The sequence below is a fragment of the Hydra viridissima genome, unplaced genomic scaffold (assembly GCF_058129835.1).
Source record: "Hydra viridissima isolate aposymbiotic clone 2 unplaced genomic scaffold, HvirCarnegie_v1 scaffold_2, whole genome shotgun sequence".
Classification (NCBI taxonomy): domain Eukaryota; kingdom Metazoa; phylum Cnidaria; class Hydrozoa; order Anthoathecata; family Hydridae; genus Hydra; species Hydra viridissima.
The window spans coordinates 21,135,253-21,152,546 of record NW_028324301.1 but is presented as its reverse complement, the minus strand read 5'-3'; the positions used below and the strand labels follow the sequence as shown (position 1 = coordinate 21,152,546).

Here is a 17,294-nt window from a genome sequence, read left to right as displayed (position 1 = left end):
ATAACAATAAAAAAACTTGTTAAATAGATTTTAATTTAACAACCCAGCTCCTACTATCTTTAAATCGTATTTCGTTTACATTGTTTTTTTTTTTTATCACTCAGTATTTCTTCCTTTTAATGATATCAGGTCTCCAGTTAATAGGATGTGATTCCTCTGTCTAAATAAATATACAAATTTTCTAATTAATTTACAAAAATAAGATTTTTTAACAAATCAGCAATTAAAATACCGCTAAAATCTATTTTGTGAAAGATTGAAAATAAATAAAATAAATATAGAGGGGGTACGTATAACAATTTATTAAATGTAAAATGTAAAGAACTCTAAAGAAACAAACTAACAATCAAACTCCCAGAGGATTTTTTTTTTTGGCTTATAATTTTCGTTTACAGTTTGTTACGTATATTATCTTTTATAAAGCAAAAATTTGAAAAAAAGCGAACAATATGAACAGGATAGTACTTTTTTAAACTATAAAACACGATAAAATAAATCTCTAAAGAAAAACTTTAGAGGTTATAATTTTATTACTTGACCAATTTTATCCAATATCAAAAGCCATTATCAAAAAAAAATGTTGAGCATGTGAAATACTTACAGCTTCCTCATCCTCTTTGTAGACTTTGATTGTCTTGTCTGCTTCGCAAGTCAACAACCGAGTCCCACTTTGATCAAATGCCATTGCAAATATACCGCTTTCACTATCAAGTGAACCTGGTTGCACAAGCGCCTGCGTTCTCTGAAAATTATATCCTGTCTTCCAATCCCAAAAATGCATACTTCCATTATCACCTAAAAATAATTTCAGGTTTTTATCTTTTTTTTTTTAGTAAGAAAAATCATCGTTAGTTATATTTGCTCGGACCAGGCAAAAATTTCAATCCTTAAACAGGGTAAAATTTTCTGGCTCAAAATTTGGTCCTAGAAACCAGTAGCTTAAGAATAACTTTGACTGTCTGTACTCTTGTCTCTTGCTATCTTAAATACAATTGGCCTAAATAAAAAATTCAGAAAAAAGATGTGTTTTTTTCTGAAACCTTTCCAGTAAAAGCACTCTTGTTTCTGCCACTTTGTTGTAGAATTTGTTTTAAGATCTTCAGTTCAGTCATTTGAGACAACACTTAGACTAAACCAGTGGCCTAATCAGACATGTTCAGCCAGGTCAAACATTTTGATATTGGTTACTTAGTGAGATTTTGTATTCTCAAATTTTGCCAAAATTCTATAAAAACCCAAAACTTTTGCCATTTTTTCACACCCCCTTCATAAATTTTATATGATTTGTATTTTGTGTTGTTATTTGTTTGTACATTATTTCTTTCTTGTACTTTATTTATTAACATTTTTTTAATGTTCATCTTTACATAAATGTTTAAAAAAAAAAGTGGCTGGAGGAAGAGTTGCTTGACAAATTCCTAACCAAAGAGCATTTGTATTGTGAATATTAGAACCTTTTGAGAATTATGCAGCATACTAAACATTTTCTTAAAAAGACTTATTTAATTTTTTTTAATTGAAAATTCGTTTTGGTTTCGAAAGTGTAGAAAAATTTAATTATTTCTTACATTTATAACACTTTCATAGCCCTTTTTAGGTGACTTTTCAGGTGACTTAAAGAATTTTCCTTTTTTAACATTTTAAATTCTTAAGATTAAAAAAAAAACGTCTGCAAAAAACAAATTGATAATAAAACAATTATTTACTCACCACCAGAGACCAATACATTATCAGAGTTTACAGTCATACAGTTAAGAACTGCGTTATGACCTCCAAGATTCTGGATAAAGTTACCCTCAGGAAACTTCCATTGTTTTATGTTGTCAGCAGATGCTGAAGCCATCGTATATCTAGAGCAGTTTAAAAAAAACATTTTGATGCGTTTTAAGAAACTTTATAAAAAGAAGTTAGAAATATTTACTTGGGAAGAAAAAGGGCTGTAGAGCCATATTTCACAAAATTACTACATTATTTAAAAATTGTTACACCCTTTTTATAAATTTTTAGATTTATAGTTTACTGTTAAAAATATTGATTTAGTTTTTTTATGGTAATTAGCTTTTATCATTAGTTGTTGATTTTGGTTTATTTAACTAAAACAATCTTGTGACCAATTTTGCAGTCATAATCATCCTGATATATTTTTTCAACTGGCATATGGAAGCATTATTTTGCTGATGATTTTCTTGTGCATTACTTGATCAAGGATATCTTCAAAATGGCAATTGGATCAATCATGCTTTTAGTTTTTTGTTTAAATAGCGCATTAAAATTACTCAATTAAAAAGAGCTAAAATTGTTGAATAATACAGACACGCAAAAAAAAAAACATAAAAATTTATTAGTTGTATTATTATGACTCATAATTTCAACTGAATATTTTTACAACAATAACACAGTAAAATTAAAGATTAAAACCAAACTCTGTTTTCAGAGATGGCTTTTATTCTTAGTTTCCCTTTTTACTATATAAATTCATCTTTTAAAATTTCTTGTGAAACTAAACTGTGTGGGCTTACAACCAAAAGGCATAAAGTATAAAACTTTCAAAAATGAAATTTTAGATGTGTTTTTTTTTTTACTTATTAGTAGGAGAGAATTGCGAGTTGACCCGGACAAAAATAGTATAAAGCTGAAACTTTGCACAGAGGAAGTAGACAGTCTCTGGATGAGCGTAAAAAAAAGCCCCGTTGATTGCGCTACGGGAACATCCCTTTTGGGGCAAATTGGGGCAAAAAATAGGCTAATTTTGACAACACCAAAATATCATTAATTATATATCGTTGAATTGAGAATTTTATGCTAATCAATATTTATATAAGAACTATGACTTGAAAGCAATTATCTTTTTAAGTTATTTACGTTTAAAAAGTGTAAAAGTGTTAAAAGTGAATGCCACGCAAAGCTTCATTCGATTTTTTGTTTTCAAAAGAAAATTTTTACTGCGAAAAACTTAATCATTTCTTTTGTTTTCATAAAAAAAGTTTTCAATGAAACATTTTGTATGAATGGATAATTAAGTTTTACTCCGAAAAAAGGTTGTATCTTATTATATTGAAACTATTATATGGAAAAGTAAAACTTACAAGTTAAACGTTACGTGTAGTAAAAGTTTTTACATTTGAAAAAAAAAAATAATGGATCTTGTACATGTACTATATTACTATCATAAAGGAATTTTTAGTTGCAGAGAGAACTTGTAACTGGTACTTGCATCTTCAAACAATCTCAAAAATGCTAAACTTATTTGCTGCATCAGGGCATTCAAACTATGCCAAGTGCTCCAGGTTTTATTTGCAAGAAATGCAATACCTTTCAGAAACGAATCCATGGTTACATCAACAATTTTTAGATGGTCGTCACGCAGTCCGCCGATCTGAAAGGTATTGGGCTGGTCTATCTTCTGATCTTGTAATAGAGCAGACCCTGATGCGGTCTATAAAATGCAATGGTGGTTTAACTAGAGGTAGAAGATGATGAAAATGTACGCAACCTATGGACAATTAGCATCTGTTATTCTGCAAGTGTTCATGAAGCAATGCATAAATTATCTGGATTTGACATCGGAGTTACGGAAAGCAATAAAGAAATGGGTATTAAAAGATTAGTATGTGATTATGAACATTGTGAGTTGTTTTATGACTGGTTTTCTGTAAGAAATCCATTCAATACTGTCGATAGAAATCTAAATTCATTATCTACGGGTCTTGTATCAGTCAATGGTGAAGATCTTGTCAATTGTGACGAGGCTGAGAGCATAGGTGTTCGTCTACAAATATTTCTCAAGTTTAATGAAGCAAAGTTTAAAAAGAAGAATACATTTTTTTCTTTAGATGTTTTGACCAATAGCGTAAAACTAGACAAACAAACTGATTGTTGTGTCGATCCAACACTCCTTTTTAATAGACTTGCAGCAATTGCAGAAAGAGAGGATGATGTTGAACTATATTTTGATTATGAGCTTACTCATCTCCCACACCCATTATTTAAAAATAACCTAATGCTGAAAGCAAACAAATCATCTTTGCGCAAAGTGATTCTTCCTGACGACGAAATTAAACCAAGTACAAATGTCACTTTTGCAAATATGTCCTTGATGGAGGTTCCTTACCCCACAGAGTTCTTTGGAACAAAGGTATGAGGTTTGTAGAAATTGTTGAGACCTACATCAGCTATGTAAGACAAAATTATGCCACCACTTATATTATATTTGATGGTTATGATAAGAAATCTTCAATTAAATCTAGTGAACACATCAGAAGAAAATGCAAAGGTTCTTCCCAAAATCTTGTTATAAGAGAAAATAATCAGGTTCCGTACTCACAAGATTTTTTTCTATCGAATTCACACAACAAGGCACAATTAATTTTACTTTTGTCAGATTACCTTAAACGAGATGGATATGAAGTATATATTTGCAAAGGGGATGCTGACACGAAAATTGTCACTAAATCGTTGGAAGTTGCAAAGGAAATTTCACCATGCATTGTTGTTGCTGATGATACTGATATAGCAGTTATGCTAACGTATCGTTGGAAAGATGAATTAAATGAGATTTTTTTTTATCAAGAAAGAAAGAAAAAACTCTAGAGTATTAAAGACGCTCAATCTCGAGTAATAGATTTTAAAGAACATCTGTTATTTGTTCACGTATGGTCAGGATGTGACTCGACATCTTCAATACTGGGAAAAGGAAAACCTAGTTTTTTAAAATTACTGCAAAAATCCAATAATATACAATCAGTATCTGAAATTATTTCGGATTACTGGGCAACTAAAAAAGAAGTTGGAGAATCTGCAGTAAGGGCTTTCATTGAACTTTTTGGTGGAAATGCAGAAACTTCGTTAAGGAAAATGCGGTTGTTATTTGAAAGTTTAGTTATAATTTTGTGGATTTAAGTCACTCATTTAGATTTAGAAAGTGTCATATTTTCATAGTATTTTTCTTAGGTATTTAAAATATAAACAAATGGTTTTTGAAGGAATTATTAAGCCAGAAAAGTGACCACCCACATACCGTGCTGCTTATTTTCATGGTCTTAGAGTTCATCTACAAGTTGTTGAATGGAAAATGCTAGATGAATCTTTCAACTTGGATCCTAAAGAATGAGCATGGAAGTTAGATAATGGTTGCCTTCTTCTAATACCAACAGACAAAGATGTGGCACCACCCAATATATTAAAAGTGATTCGCTGCTATTGTAAAACTTCGTCAAGAAATATGTGCGGAACTAATATGTGTTCTTGCAGGAAAAACGTATTAAAATGCATGTGTGTATGGTGGCTGTCATAGGCAAGACTGCAGTAATAAAACGGTAAATTTTATTTTTTAAATATCCACATAATCTTCTTTAAATATTTTTGTTTTTTTTGGAAAACAAATATTTTGCATTTTTAGGATTTTGAAATTGAAGAAGATTCAAGTGATGAAATTGAAAACGAGAGAAATTTACTTGATGATTTGTTTTAAGAAAAGTAAGATATCGGACATCTAATTTTAAAGAAATTTGCATTCAAGTCTTAAAGTTATTTTAAAAGAATATATTATTTTCTAATTTTTTCCCATTTAAAATTGCGCACAGACAAAAGTTATATTATTATGTTTTGAAAACAAAAAACATAACATTTTAACGATTTTACACTTTTCAAACGTAAATAACTTAAAAAATAATTTTTTTCAAGTAATAGTTCTTATATAAATATTGATCAGCATAAAATTTTCGATCCAACGATATAAAGTTTATGATATTTTGGTGCTGTCAAAATTGCCCCTTTTTTGTACCCCAAATTGCCCCAAAAGGAATGTTCCCGTAGCACAATCAACGGGGCTTTTTTTTACGCTCATCCAGACACTGTCTTCTTTCTCTCTGCAAAATTTCAGCTTTATACCATTTTTGTCCGGGTTCGACCCTATTTTTCGCTAATTCTCTCCCACTGTCTTTAAAGAACAAAAAGAAAAAAAAAAAAAAATCAAAAAACCCAAAGTGAAAAACTATTTTAAAAACTTTAAACCTAATCTAAATAAAATCAAATTTTGAAACTAAAAAAGATTTTTAACTAAAATTGTTGCAGTGTGCAGTATCATGAAGCAATTCTATAAATTATTTTTAAAAAATGCAAATTAAGTATTGAACAGCCATAACACAATGCATATATTTTGTTTAATTAAAATCAATTTTGTTTTCTTATGTATTTTTTGCAGCAGAGTTTACAAAATTTCTGCCTATCATTTGTATTATTTCTTATAACCTGATTTTTGTATTTTTTACCTAGTAACTTTTATGTCTTTTTTTTTTAGGTTGTAAGAAAAACTGACCAATTGTTTGATTTGGTTGAAAATTGCTTCAAAAAGTTCTTCAAATAAGTGTAACTAATACAATAATGTAATCGGCAACCTCAAAAAGTATAGAAAATGTTAAAAACACTTTGATGATCACACTTTTCTCTCGTGATTACTCAGAAAATATCCAATGAAATTTGGATTGTCTATTTTTCCAAAAAGTTTTAATATGCAATACTAAAAATCTGAAACAGGATAATGCAACTTTAAGTATTTAAAAATATGACTTGAGATGCAGGTGAAAAGGCTCAAACAGTATAAGTAATTATACTTATAATAAAAATCATAAGCTTCAATTTGTGAGAGTGAAGCCTTTCACAAGCAAAATTGATTAACTACACTTTTTAAATATTTTTAAATTTGAGTGTTAAAGAACTTAATTGAATTATAACTAAATTTATATTTTAAAGGTAACTTCAAATAAGGAAGTAAAATATTTTATCAAATATCTCCACTTTTTTGTTTTGTGTTTGATTTTTTGGAGTATATCAATTTTGCAAATGACTGGCTAATTTGATGATAGAGAAAAAACAATAAAATTTTAAAAACCAGCCAAAATTAGTAAGAAAGATCAAAAAGTCATGATAAATAAATATCTCCAACAATAATGTCTCCAGATACTGAGCCACATTCAGATACCTCTTTAAGTCAATTGTTGGAATGAGTTTCAAGCTATCTATAGACAACTACAGGCATTTGTATGATGCATGGGAATGTTTTTAGAAAAGATGCTATCACTATTTATATACTTTAGTCTAAATTAACCATTGTTTGACCTTTCAATTAGGCTTTTTATGCTGATAATAAAGTGAAGTGATATTTTTATACTTTTACAAGACGCTTAAATATCTCTTTCTTTCTTATAAAAAGCATATGCAAACCATTACTTTTACCAACAGGTATGAATGTTCTAAAGCATCCATAGTTAGGGTGAAAATGATGAATTAAATGTTTCTGTTATAAAAAATAAAAAAAAACAACTAAGCTACAGACATACTGAGTTGGATGAAGGACAATCGATCTGATACTCTTTTTATGATTAGTTAAAGTAGTTATTGATTTGCCAGAAGCAACATCCCAGTATCTTATTGTACAATCATGACTTCCAGTTATGACCTGAAAAGTGTTGATATTTTTATAAAACAATAAAAAAAATATATAAAAATATTAAAAAAAAACAAAACTAACAAAAAAAACAACAAACTTTTTAACTTTTTGTAAATAAAAACAAAAAGTCTTAAAATTAAAGTTTATTAAAGTTAATTACTTGAGGTTCAACACCCTGACATTTGACATCTGCAACAGTATTTGTATGCCCAACAAGTGTATGGACACAAGTTTTTGTTCGCATATCCCAAATCTAAAAAACATGTGGTAAAAAATAGTTAAGTTTAAAAAACATGTGGTAAAAGACAACAAGGTGTGGAAAACATGTGGTAAAAAATAACAAAATGTGGCATTCTAGTTAACTACCTAACCCATATTTTCATTTAACGAGCAAAAAATTTAAGCATGTTAAAAAAAATACCCTTGCAGTAGCATCCCTTCCAGCAGTTACAAGGACATCAATTGTAGGGTGTAAACTAAGTGAATATACTGCACTTAAATGGCCATGATAATGACGGGTAACCTTCAAAAACAAGAGACAAATTTTTTAATTGCTCTGAAGTTGATGTTGAAGAAGAAAAATTTTTAAAGGGTACTGATAAATACCTTGTTGTACTCTAGATCCCAACATTTCACCATCTTATCTTCACCACATGAGAATAAATATGGATGACGAGCACTCACAGCAACTCCACGCACAGTACTGATATGTCCTGTTAATGAAAGCTTTAATTTACTTGTAGCAAGGTCCCATATCTATTAATAACAACCAAGAGAAAGTATTATTTATCAATCAAGCTTCTAAGAACATTATTGTGTGTGTGTATATGTGTGTGTGCACGCGCGCGCGTGTGTGTGTTAATCACATAAATTTAAACATTTACTTTTATTGTTCTATCAGCTGAACCAGTACAAAACCACTGGTTTGCAGGTTCCACAGCTACACATCTAACCCAACCTGTGTGTCCACTTACAACCTAATTTTATGGAAAACACATTAAAAAAACAAAAACAAAAACAAAAAAAAAACAAAAAAAAGATTTTTTATTTTTTAAATTATTGAAATTAGTTTATTTGAACTTTTATCTAAAAACTCTTTAAACTTTAATGTTATAAAGGAAAAAAATTTATATTTGCCTTTGATTTTTAATTATATATAAATGTGTGTGTGTGTGTGTGTGTGTGTGTGTATATATATATATATATATATATATATATATATATATATATATATATATATATATATATATATATACATATATACATATATACATATATACATATACACATACTTATACATATATAAAAAAAATTCAAAAGTCAATTCAAAAGAAACCACTAAAATTCAAAAGAAATCATTTTAAATAACTTCATATTGTTTGATGGCAAAAATTGTGCTATTACACAATAGAAGATTTAAATTATTAATGAAAGCAGAATGTTTTTAAAATACTTTGCATTATTTTGGTTTATAACTTTTATAACCTCAGTTTGTTTAGGGAGAAAATGTTAAACTTCAAAATAAATTAACTGAAAAATAAAGATAGCAGAAAAATATCTTTAGAAAAAGCATGGAGGAAAGTTCAAATTATGAAAAAATATTCAATGATTTGATTGCAGCAGCAACATTTAGCACAGTTCTTGTAAGCGTTGGAAAAACACTAACAGCTAATTATTTTCTTTACTTCATTTTGATTATCATACTGTCAATAACTGCCTTAGAAATTTGTAAAGATTATATCAAAGTAGTGCTTGTTCAAGTCCTTCAAAAACACATTCAAAATAAAGATTTGATGGCTCAAAAAATAAGGAAAAAAATGTCACAAAGTAAAAGAGCTTTAACAAAAGCATCAAATGCTGAAGATGAGACAGTAATAGAAGACCAAGGAACGCATAAAATATCAAAGAGTATGTCTTTGAGAAGATACAACAATAGAACTGTTTCTTGGCCAAGAAATGTTACATGGTCAGGCAGAAACTGATTTGAAATATTCAAAAATGTAAGATATGATGTTGTGGATAAAGAGCATTAAAAAAATTAATCTGGATATAGAAAAGAGTATGTAATACATTCTGAAAAACTCTTTGTGGGTAAATTTTTTTTTAATTAAGGTTTTAATTAAATAAGGAAGCAATTTACAAGTCTAACAATGGAATAGTGAAGTTTTAAAATTATTGAAAGACAAAAAATTGCTTACTCTCATAAGTTTCCATGGAGCATGCCAATTAGGTTTAGGCATAGTGGTAGCTTTCCGAGCAACCATTCCATGAGAAAATGGAACTTTACTCTCACCAGTTGTAGCAAGAGCACGTTTGGGAGGAGCAATCCGCTCCAAACCTCCTGAAGAAAGTGCTTTATTTGTAATATCTTGAATTCCAGCTGCATATTTATTATCTTCTGATCTGAATCATTTAATAAAAAAAAAAAAAAAAAAGAAATAAAAGAAAAAAACATATTAAAGGTATAAAACTAACTACCATGTTATACAAAATCAAGAAGAATTACAATAAGAGAATATGAAGAAAGAAACATCTATGAATTTACTAACAAATTAATCAATTGTAAAAAATTAATATGAAAAATTAATATGCAAACATTTTACATTTTTTCAGAATTGTAAAGACTCAAAGCTTGATTTACACCTAACTCCGAAGGATTCCTTTGATATGCTGGTAAATCTTCTGTCAAGCTTACACCTTGATTAGAAAAATAAATGTCATGAAGAAAAAAATAAGGATTAAAAAAATAAAAGGAGGACTTTTTATTTTTTTGATAATTTTTCTATTGACCATAACTTATTTATTATAAAACTTTAACTTATTTATTATAAAACTTTAGTAATATACTATCACTAAAATTAAAACCATTAAAAAAATTTTTTTTTTTCAAATTTTTAAAAAAATTTTTTATAAAAAAATCAAACAATATTTAAAATGTCAAAATAAATTATACATACATAGATACATACATAGATACATAGATACATAGATACATACATACATAGATACATACATATAAAGATACATACATACATACATACATACATACATACATACATACATACATACATACATACATACATACATACATACATACATACATACATACATACATACATACATATTTGTCAGTATGATATCGAGAGAGTTAAAAATTATTTTAAAATAAAACATAGTTTGATTGTTAAAAATTTTGAGAGTTTTTACTAAATTCACTGATATATCAAGCCCTCTAAAACTGATGTCACACCTTCTTGTGTATTAACCTTCTAAAACTGACAAAAATTTAAAGTATAAATCAAAAATTTTTTTTTAATGCTCACACCAACATTTCAGGGTTCAAAATTGATACTATATAAGTTTTAAGCTTAGACAACAAATTTAATAATTGAGAATATAAAATACAGCAAATTAACTTGTTTTACATGATGCTTTACTACACATTGGAATTAACAGTGTTTCTAACTTTAAAATTAAAATCAGCTTATTTATTGATAAACATGTTAATAACAAACTAATTTTTATTTATTCAACTGTTGATAATTGTGCAACACAGATTTTTAATTTTGATTTTAGGTAACTTGAAAGGTGATTTATCTTATATCATAAAGTTATTTATCATAAATAACATAATTATGATATATACATATATCATAACAAGCTGAAAACTATCAAATCAACTGTCCACTGTTTCTACTTTTGAGATTAATTTACAAATTTTTAAATCGATAAGTTTTTATAAATCCAATAGATTAAATTACAAATCGAGACAAGGAGAATACAATTAGATTAATAGTTATTTTAAATGACCAGCTGAAATCTTTTTAATTAATATGAACTAATATATTAAGTGATAAATATGTTGAGTGGTAAATATATTGAGCGCTATATATATTAACAGGATTACTCTTACCTTTATTATTTTCAATTGACAATGTATAATGTTGGGGCTGCTGAATAGCTTGATGTTGAGTAACGACATGTTTCCCTTTTAAATGAGAATATTCAGCTTGGATTTTGAGTTTTCTTCTCACTTCATCTCTAAATTATTTGTGGTATTTTCATGATAGTTATATCTAAAATAGTTTCATAGCAGTATTGCACACAGTGCTCCCAATCATAGCATGTGGTACTCTACATGGCAAGAAAAACTAGTAGGTACCACAAGACAGGCAGCAAAAACACAAAACACTATAAAGTGAATATGAATTTTTGGTAAATTCTTTAAACAACAAATTTACTATAGCTCAATTGGCTACTTTATTCATAATAATATATTCTTTGTAAAATTTCATACTTAAAGGATTTCATACTTAAATTTTTACATACTAAGAATATAGGTTTTTTTTCTCTAATCTATACAGTAATAGCTGAAAAATAGTGATTAACAAACAAGACACTCCTAAATATGCAAGATGTGATACATGTTGGAAATATGTAGCATTTTAACACAGTATACAACTAAATGCTAATTTATTTAGAAATATGCTTTCTATATTTTTACTAAAAATGCAAAAAATAAATAGTATTAAAGAAAGACAAATAAAATTACAAATATGTCAACACAACAGTATCAATAACATAATAAAATAATTATTTACGCTTTTTTGTCTTGTGGAACAGCTAAGGCATGGTCAGCTAAGAACAAGTCATGTGTTCGCTTAATTGAACGAAAGACAAGTGTGTGAACTGAATGTTTTGTTATTTCCTGTTTAAAAACAAAAACATTGACATCTTGAAGTTTACTTATTTCTAATGTCCACACAAACTTAAAAAACTGCATATAAGTCAAAATAAATGTATATTTATACTAAACTAATACAAAAGACATATCTGAGCATGATAGCTAAAAAACCAGAAAGGAAAAAGCAGGTTGGCATTTGGAATATTTTATAATACAGATATAGCATTAGAAGATTTGTGTTTGAGATCTTGAGATAGTATACTTTAGGTTCAATTTAACTTTACCTATTTACTATCTTACATAAATACATTTGTTTCACCCATAAACAATTTGTTATAGAATCTTGGAATATTTTTCAAAAAATGCAGAATAGCTTTAATATTTTGAATTATAGAACTTTAATAACAGATAAAATGACTCTAACAAGAAACACCTAATATACCTTATAGGTCTTATATCTCTTATACAGGGAGTACTTTTCACTATTATCTTGATAAATTGGCTGTAAATAATCACTTACAATTGGCAGCTGGAAATAATTTAGGCTGATGCTTATATTACTTTACACTTCAATGCTTTTAAAGTTTAACAATTAAAAACTATACTTTTTTAAAATTAATTTTAATCACAATTTTCAAGCAGTAATATTATAACTATTCACACATTAACTTGTTTCTGAAGTTTGAATAAAAAATCACTGTCTGGATTAAGGGAAGAGATGAGGGGAGGCTATAGGTAGCACAGTCTGCATGAATGGATAAAGTCATAGAAGAATTTATCTAAATAAATCATTTTTCCATATTTGTTATTGTCAAAACAAAGCAGGCTACAGAGAAAATATGCAATTAATATTCCTATGATAACTGAATTTGGTTAAGGTACATACTGATTTTTTAATGTCTACTGTAAATATCAATAATAATCTATAATATGGGAAACATACACATAGAAAACAAAGCATAATAAATTAGTACTTCTTAAAGAATTACACTCTACTGTTTTATTTTTTCACTTGTATCAGCTAATAAGATATTTTGAAGTGTTTTAAAAAATAGCTTTTATACTCTCTCTTAGTCTAGTAGGAGCCGTTATTGGAATTGTTTTGCTATCTAACCCAAAGTCGGTCTTAGACGACAAAAGAATATAATTACTTGTTGCAGTATATAGATATGTAAATGTCTGAGAAGTCAAGAATTTTTCTGTGTTAATTTTTACACATTTTTATGATAAAATACTGCTGGTTTTAGCATACTACCGAAGCAATATAAAAAGTGAAGTGAAAAAAAAGAAACATTACCTCCACTGCAGCAGCTGCCATTTTACAAATAAACAAGAACCGAACAAATCTAAAAAACTGACGTTCGTGAAATTTTTTTATCTTTAAATTTTATTAGTGTTTTTGCGCGCAATGAAACTAACGGCACTAGACATTTCTCTAACTCGATTGCGCAACTAATTTCTCAGCCTGAAAAAGAGGCCAGTAAGGACAAAAATGTAAACAGATAAAAACTCTTTATCGAAATTATAAAATTAAAAATATAATTTCGCTCCAAAAGATGTCTCATTCCAACTCAAGCATTTTCAGACTAAACGAAGTGAAAAAAGGTGGAAGAGGGATGTATTGCTGTATTCCACTGTACGAAAGTTCGTTTTATAATAACAATATGGAAAAGACTAACATTGCTCTATTTTCTTTCCCAATTAAGAAAAAAAAAACTTGATGTTTACAGAGCTTGGTGTAGCGAAATATTTAAATATAAACGTAAAGGAGGTGCCGATAAATTTGAAGTAATGAAACATACTAAAGTGTGTGAATTTCATTTTAGGCCTAAGGAAATAAAAGTTAGTTCAGGATGCGGTAAAAAAACTTTAAAATCATGGAATGAAGTTCCTAGCACTTTTTCATTCAAGACACCACAAGATAAGTTACCTAGAAAATCTCCATGCAAAATGTTGAAATATCCAGAGTTTACAACTAATATTGATACTGAAACTCATACAATAATCGATTCTACCAAAAACGTAGATTGTGAAAATTGTAAACTTTTATCATCCGAAAGAACAATCATAGAAAAAAAAATAGAAGTATGTCATGAAAGTTACAGAAGCTTGCTTGAAGAATATAAAACTTTAAAAATAATAAACGACCAGCTAAAAAATAATATTTTTAGCTACCAAAATTTTGAAAAAGAAAAAATAGTTTGCCGCTATTTTTTTACATTTGTTTACATTTTTGTCCTTACTGACCTCTTTTTCAAGCTGAGAAATTAGTTGCGCAATCGAATTAGAGAAATGTCTATACAATTCCAACGTCCAAAAATCGCAGTCCTCCTTACATCCACTTTATTAATCACTTACACAGAGATCAGAAATGAATTACTAGGCATATTAATAAAAAAAGTAAAGTACTATTAAAAAACAACTTCCCTAAAATTTATGAAACACCTTTCTTTAGTTAATAGTTTAGTAGGATATTTTTAATTTAGCTTGTTTTTTTAACACATAAAAAATTACTTTCTTTGACTGGACAATTTCATCTGAGTCTATTATAGTTGATTCTGGTTTAAAATAAAGTAATTGTGTCATTAAAAAAAAGCAAAAACAATAAAATAAGATATACCACTTGATTTTTCAATGAATAAAGGGCGATTTGTATTTATTTTTTGAATTTTTTTTCATTCAAATACTTTTAATGTTGGTAATTATACAAAAGAAATCTTTTGCGCATTTTTCATCAATTCCTTTTAACTAAACTTTTAATATCTAAAATGCGCTGACAAGTTCCTCTTGAAAATTTTAAAAAGTGAAAAGTGCTATCTAAGGAACATGTGTACAAAAAAATCGCCTTAGAATACAACCGTATTAGCTAGTGAATCCTCTTTGAATAATGAGACCATGCAGTAGTTATTGGGGCAATGCATAGACTTTTCTCTCTTTCTTCCTCTCTCATTGCTACACGTTTTTATTTTCTGATACTGATGATGAAAGCATCTAAAATTTGTTTGAGATTTTGTCTATTTCAAAATTAATTTGTCTAGTTCAAAATTTATCAAAATTATTTGTGTAAAGAAATTTTGATTCAAAGAAATGTGGAAATAGTTGTTAAACTCAATCTATTGGTAGTTTGAAAATTTCTTGTGCACATCAATCTTATTGCAAAAAAATTTATTTATGAAGGACATTTTACAATTTTTTGTTTATTCCTTGTTATTGTTATCATTATTATTATTATTTTTATTATTATTACTATTATTTTTATTACTATTACTATTATTATTATTATTACTATTATTATCATTATTATTACTATTATTATTATTATTACTATTATTAATATTATTATTACTATTATTTTTATTACTATTACTATTATTATTATTATTATTATTATTATTATTATTATTATTATTATTATTATTATTATTATTATTATTATTATTATTATTATTATTATTATTATTATTATTATTATTATTATTATTATTATTATTATTATTATTATTGTTATTATTATCATTATTATTATTATTATTATTAACATTTTATTGATTTAAACTCAAAAAATCTAATTTTAAAGAAAAGTTTTGTATCTTTTTTGATTCGAAAATTATTAGTCAAGATCATATTCGTTATTTAATAAAAATTAAGCGCTCCTTAATAATAGTTAATCAACGTCAAATATGCATCTCATACATGTCATACCAAGATTTCTTTAGCAAATAATGAATATTGTATATAGTGACACACGTATTAAGGTGAATGAAAATTTTAATATTCTTGAATACAAAAATGTTGGCATTTAAAACATGATGAGCTTCATTGGAAGGAACTTTCTCAAGTTGTTTTTGGTGCTGCATTTTCGCAGGTTAAACTTTTTCAGTGGTCTTCACCTATTTGAAGTTAAATATTCGGATGAAACATTAAAAGCAATATTTTAGTCGTCAGACAAAATTTAGATTTGGTTGACAAATTAAAACTCTCTTAGTAACGTTTATCATATAAAAAATAAATGTTCTCTATTTTTATCAAATAAAAAAAGATTCTATTTAATTCTATAAGTTTTAAACAAAATCCAAATTTTAAATCACGTTGTTCAACACGCAGAAAAATTAACTTTTGTTATGATGGAGTCCATTTTTATCTAAAACTCTATTTTTATCTATAACTCTATTTAACAAAATGAAAAAAAATTACAAATGAAAAACAGCTTTAGGCTATTTTTAGCTTTAAAACTAAATTGTACAAAATAAATATTCTTTTGTTTATGGTGTAATATGAGACTGTGGGCAAGTTTTGAAAGTTGAAACATATTTCTAAGTATCAATTAAATTTAATTGCGTAAATTTTCTAGAAGAAATATGGAGTCACTTTAAAAATTCTCCATAATTCTCCTAAAAAATCACTTTAAAATTTAGAAAAAATATGAGATTTATAATTTACTCCATATTTTTAGAACAAGAACCTCTGATATAATTTTTTTTTTTAGTTATTCAAATTTTGGCAATTAATTATATTGCACCTCTAATGCAAGGCATATTGCAGTGTAATTGGTTAGCATTTGTCATTATATTTACTTTTCAAGAATATCATAGCTCTTAACATACTAGTTATCACATTATTAGGATAACGTATGAACCTAAGATCAGTCATTTATAACTACTTACCTATCCCACTTTAAAAGACAACTAAACTAGTTAATTCCATTAACTACCAGTATATTTTTTTCTTGGAACACCCTTCCGAACAACCTAAAAACAGATTTTTTTCTTATGTCCAAAAATCTGTTCTAAAGCTCACTGTCCTATCTATCTAAAAAGATACGCACAGCTTCATTCTTTACCTCCATTACTTTGTGTGTGTGTTAGTGTGTGTGTGTGTGTGTATGTGTGTGTACATCTTACAATGTAAATATGATAGTTTTAATTATTATTTTACCTATGTTAGGGAGCTTTTATGATGGAAAAAAAAGTTGTTTGTTTCTGAAAAACTTCGACCAAAAAACAAAAAATTCTATGAAGGTTTCAAAGATTTAAAATCTATCCATGAAAATCAATATAGGGTAGACCGGGGCTATTTCGCCACTTTTTCTGCCTTAATGTTAATTGTCAGACGTGACAAGTGTTTACCTCATGCAAATAACTGTGATAATAATCACTATTAGAA

At 27.4% G+C, this 17,294-nt stretch overlaps 1 protein-coding gene across 1 annotated transcript; it reads right to left on the bottom strand.

The window, feature by feature from the left end:
• Nucleotides 1-3: 3 nt before the first annotated feature.
• On the bottom strand, nucleotides 4-13,546 carry LOC145187714 (pleiotropic regulator 1-like). Its single transcript, XM_090078889.1, has 13 exons — nucleotides 13,429-13,546; nucleotides 12,049-12,155; nucleotides 11,361-11,488; nucleotides 10,051-10,144; nucleotides 9,646-9,850; nucleotides 8,332-8,424; nucleotides 8,054-8,203; nucleotides 7,869-7,970; nucleotides 7,608-7,700; nucleotides 7,338-7,456; nucleotides 1,711-1,850; nucleotides 602-795; nucleotides 4-160 (listed from the first exon to the last, which is right to left on the bottom strand). Exons 1-13 carry the CDS (start codon nucleotides 13,447-13,449, stop codon nucleotides 101-103), a joined length of 1,506 nt encoding a protein of 501 aa, XP_089935015.1. The 5' UTR covers nucleotides 13,450-13,546; the 3' UTR covers nucleotides 4-100.
• Between the last annotated feature and the right edge of the window lie 3,748 nt (nucleotides 13,547-17,294).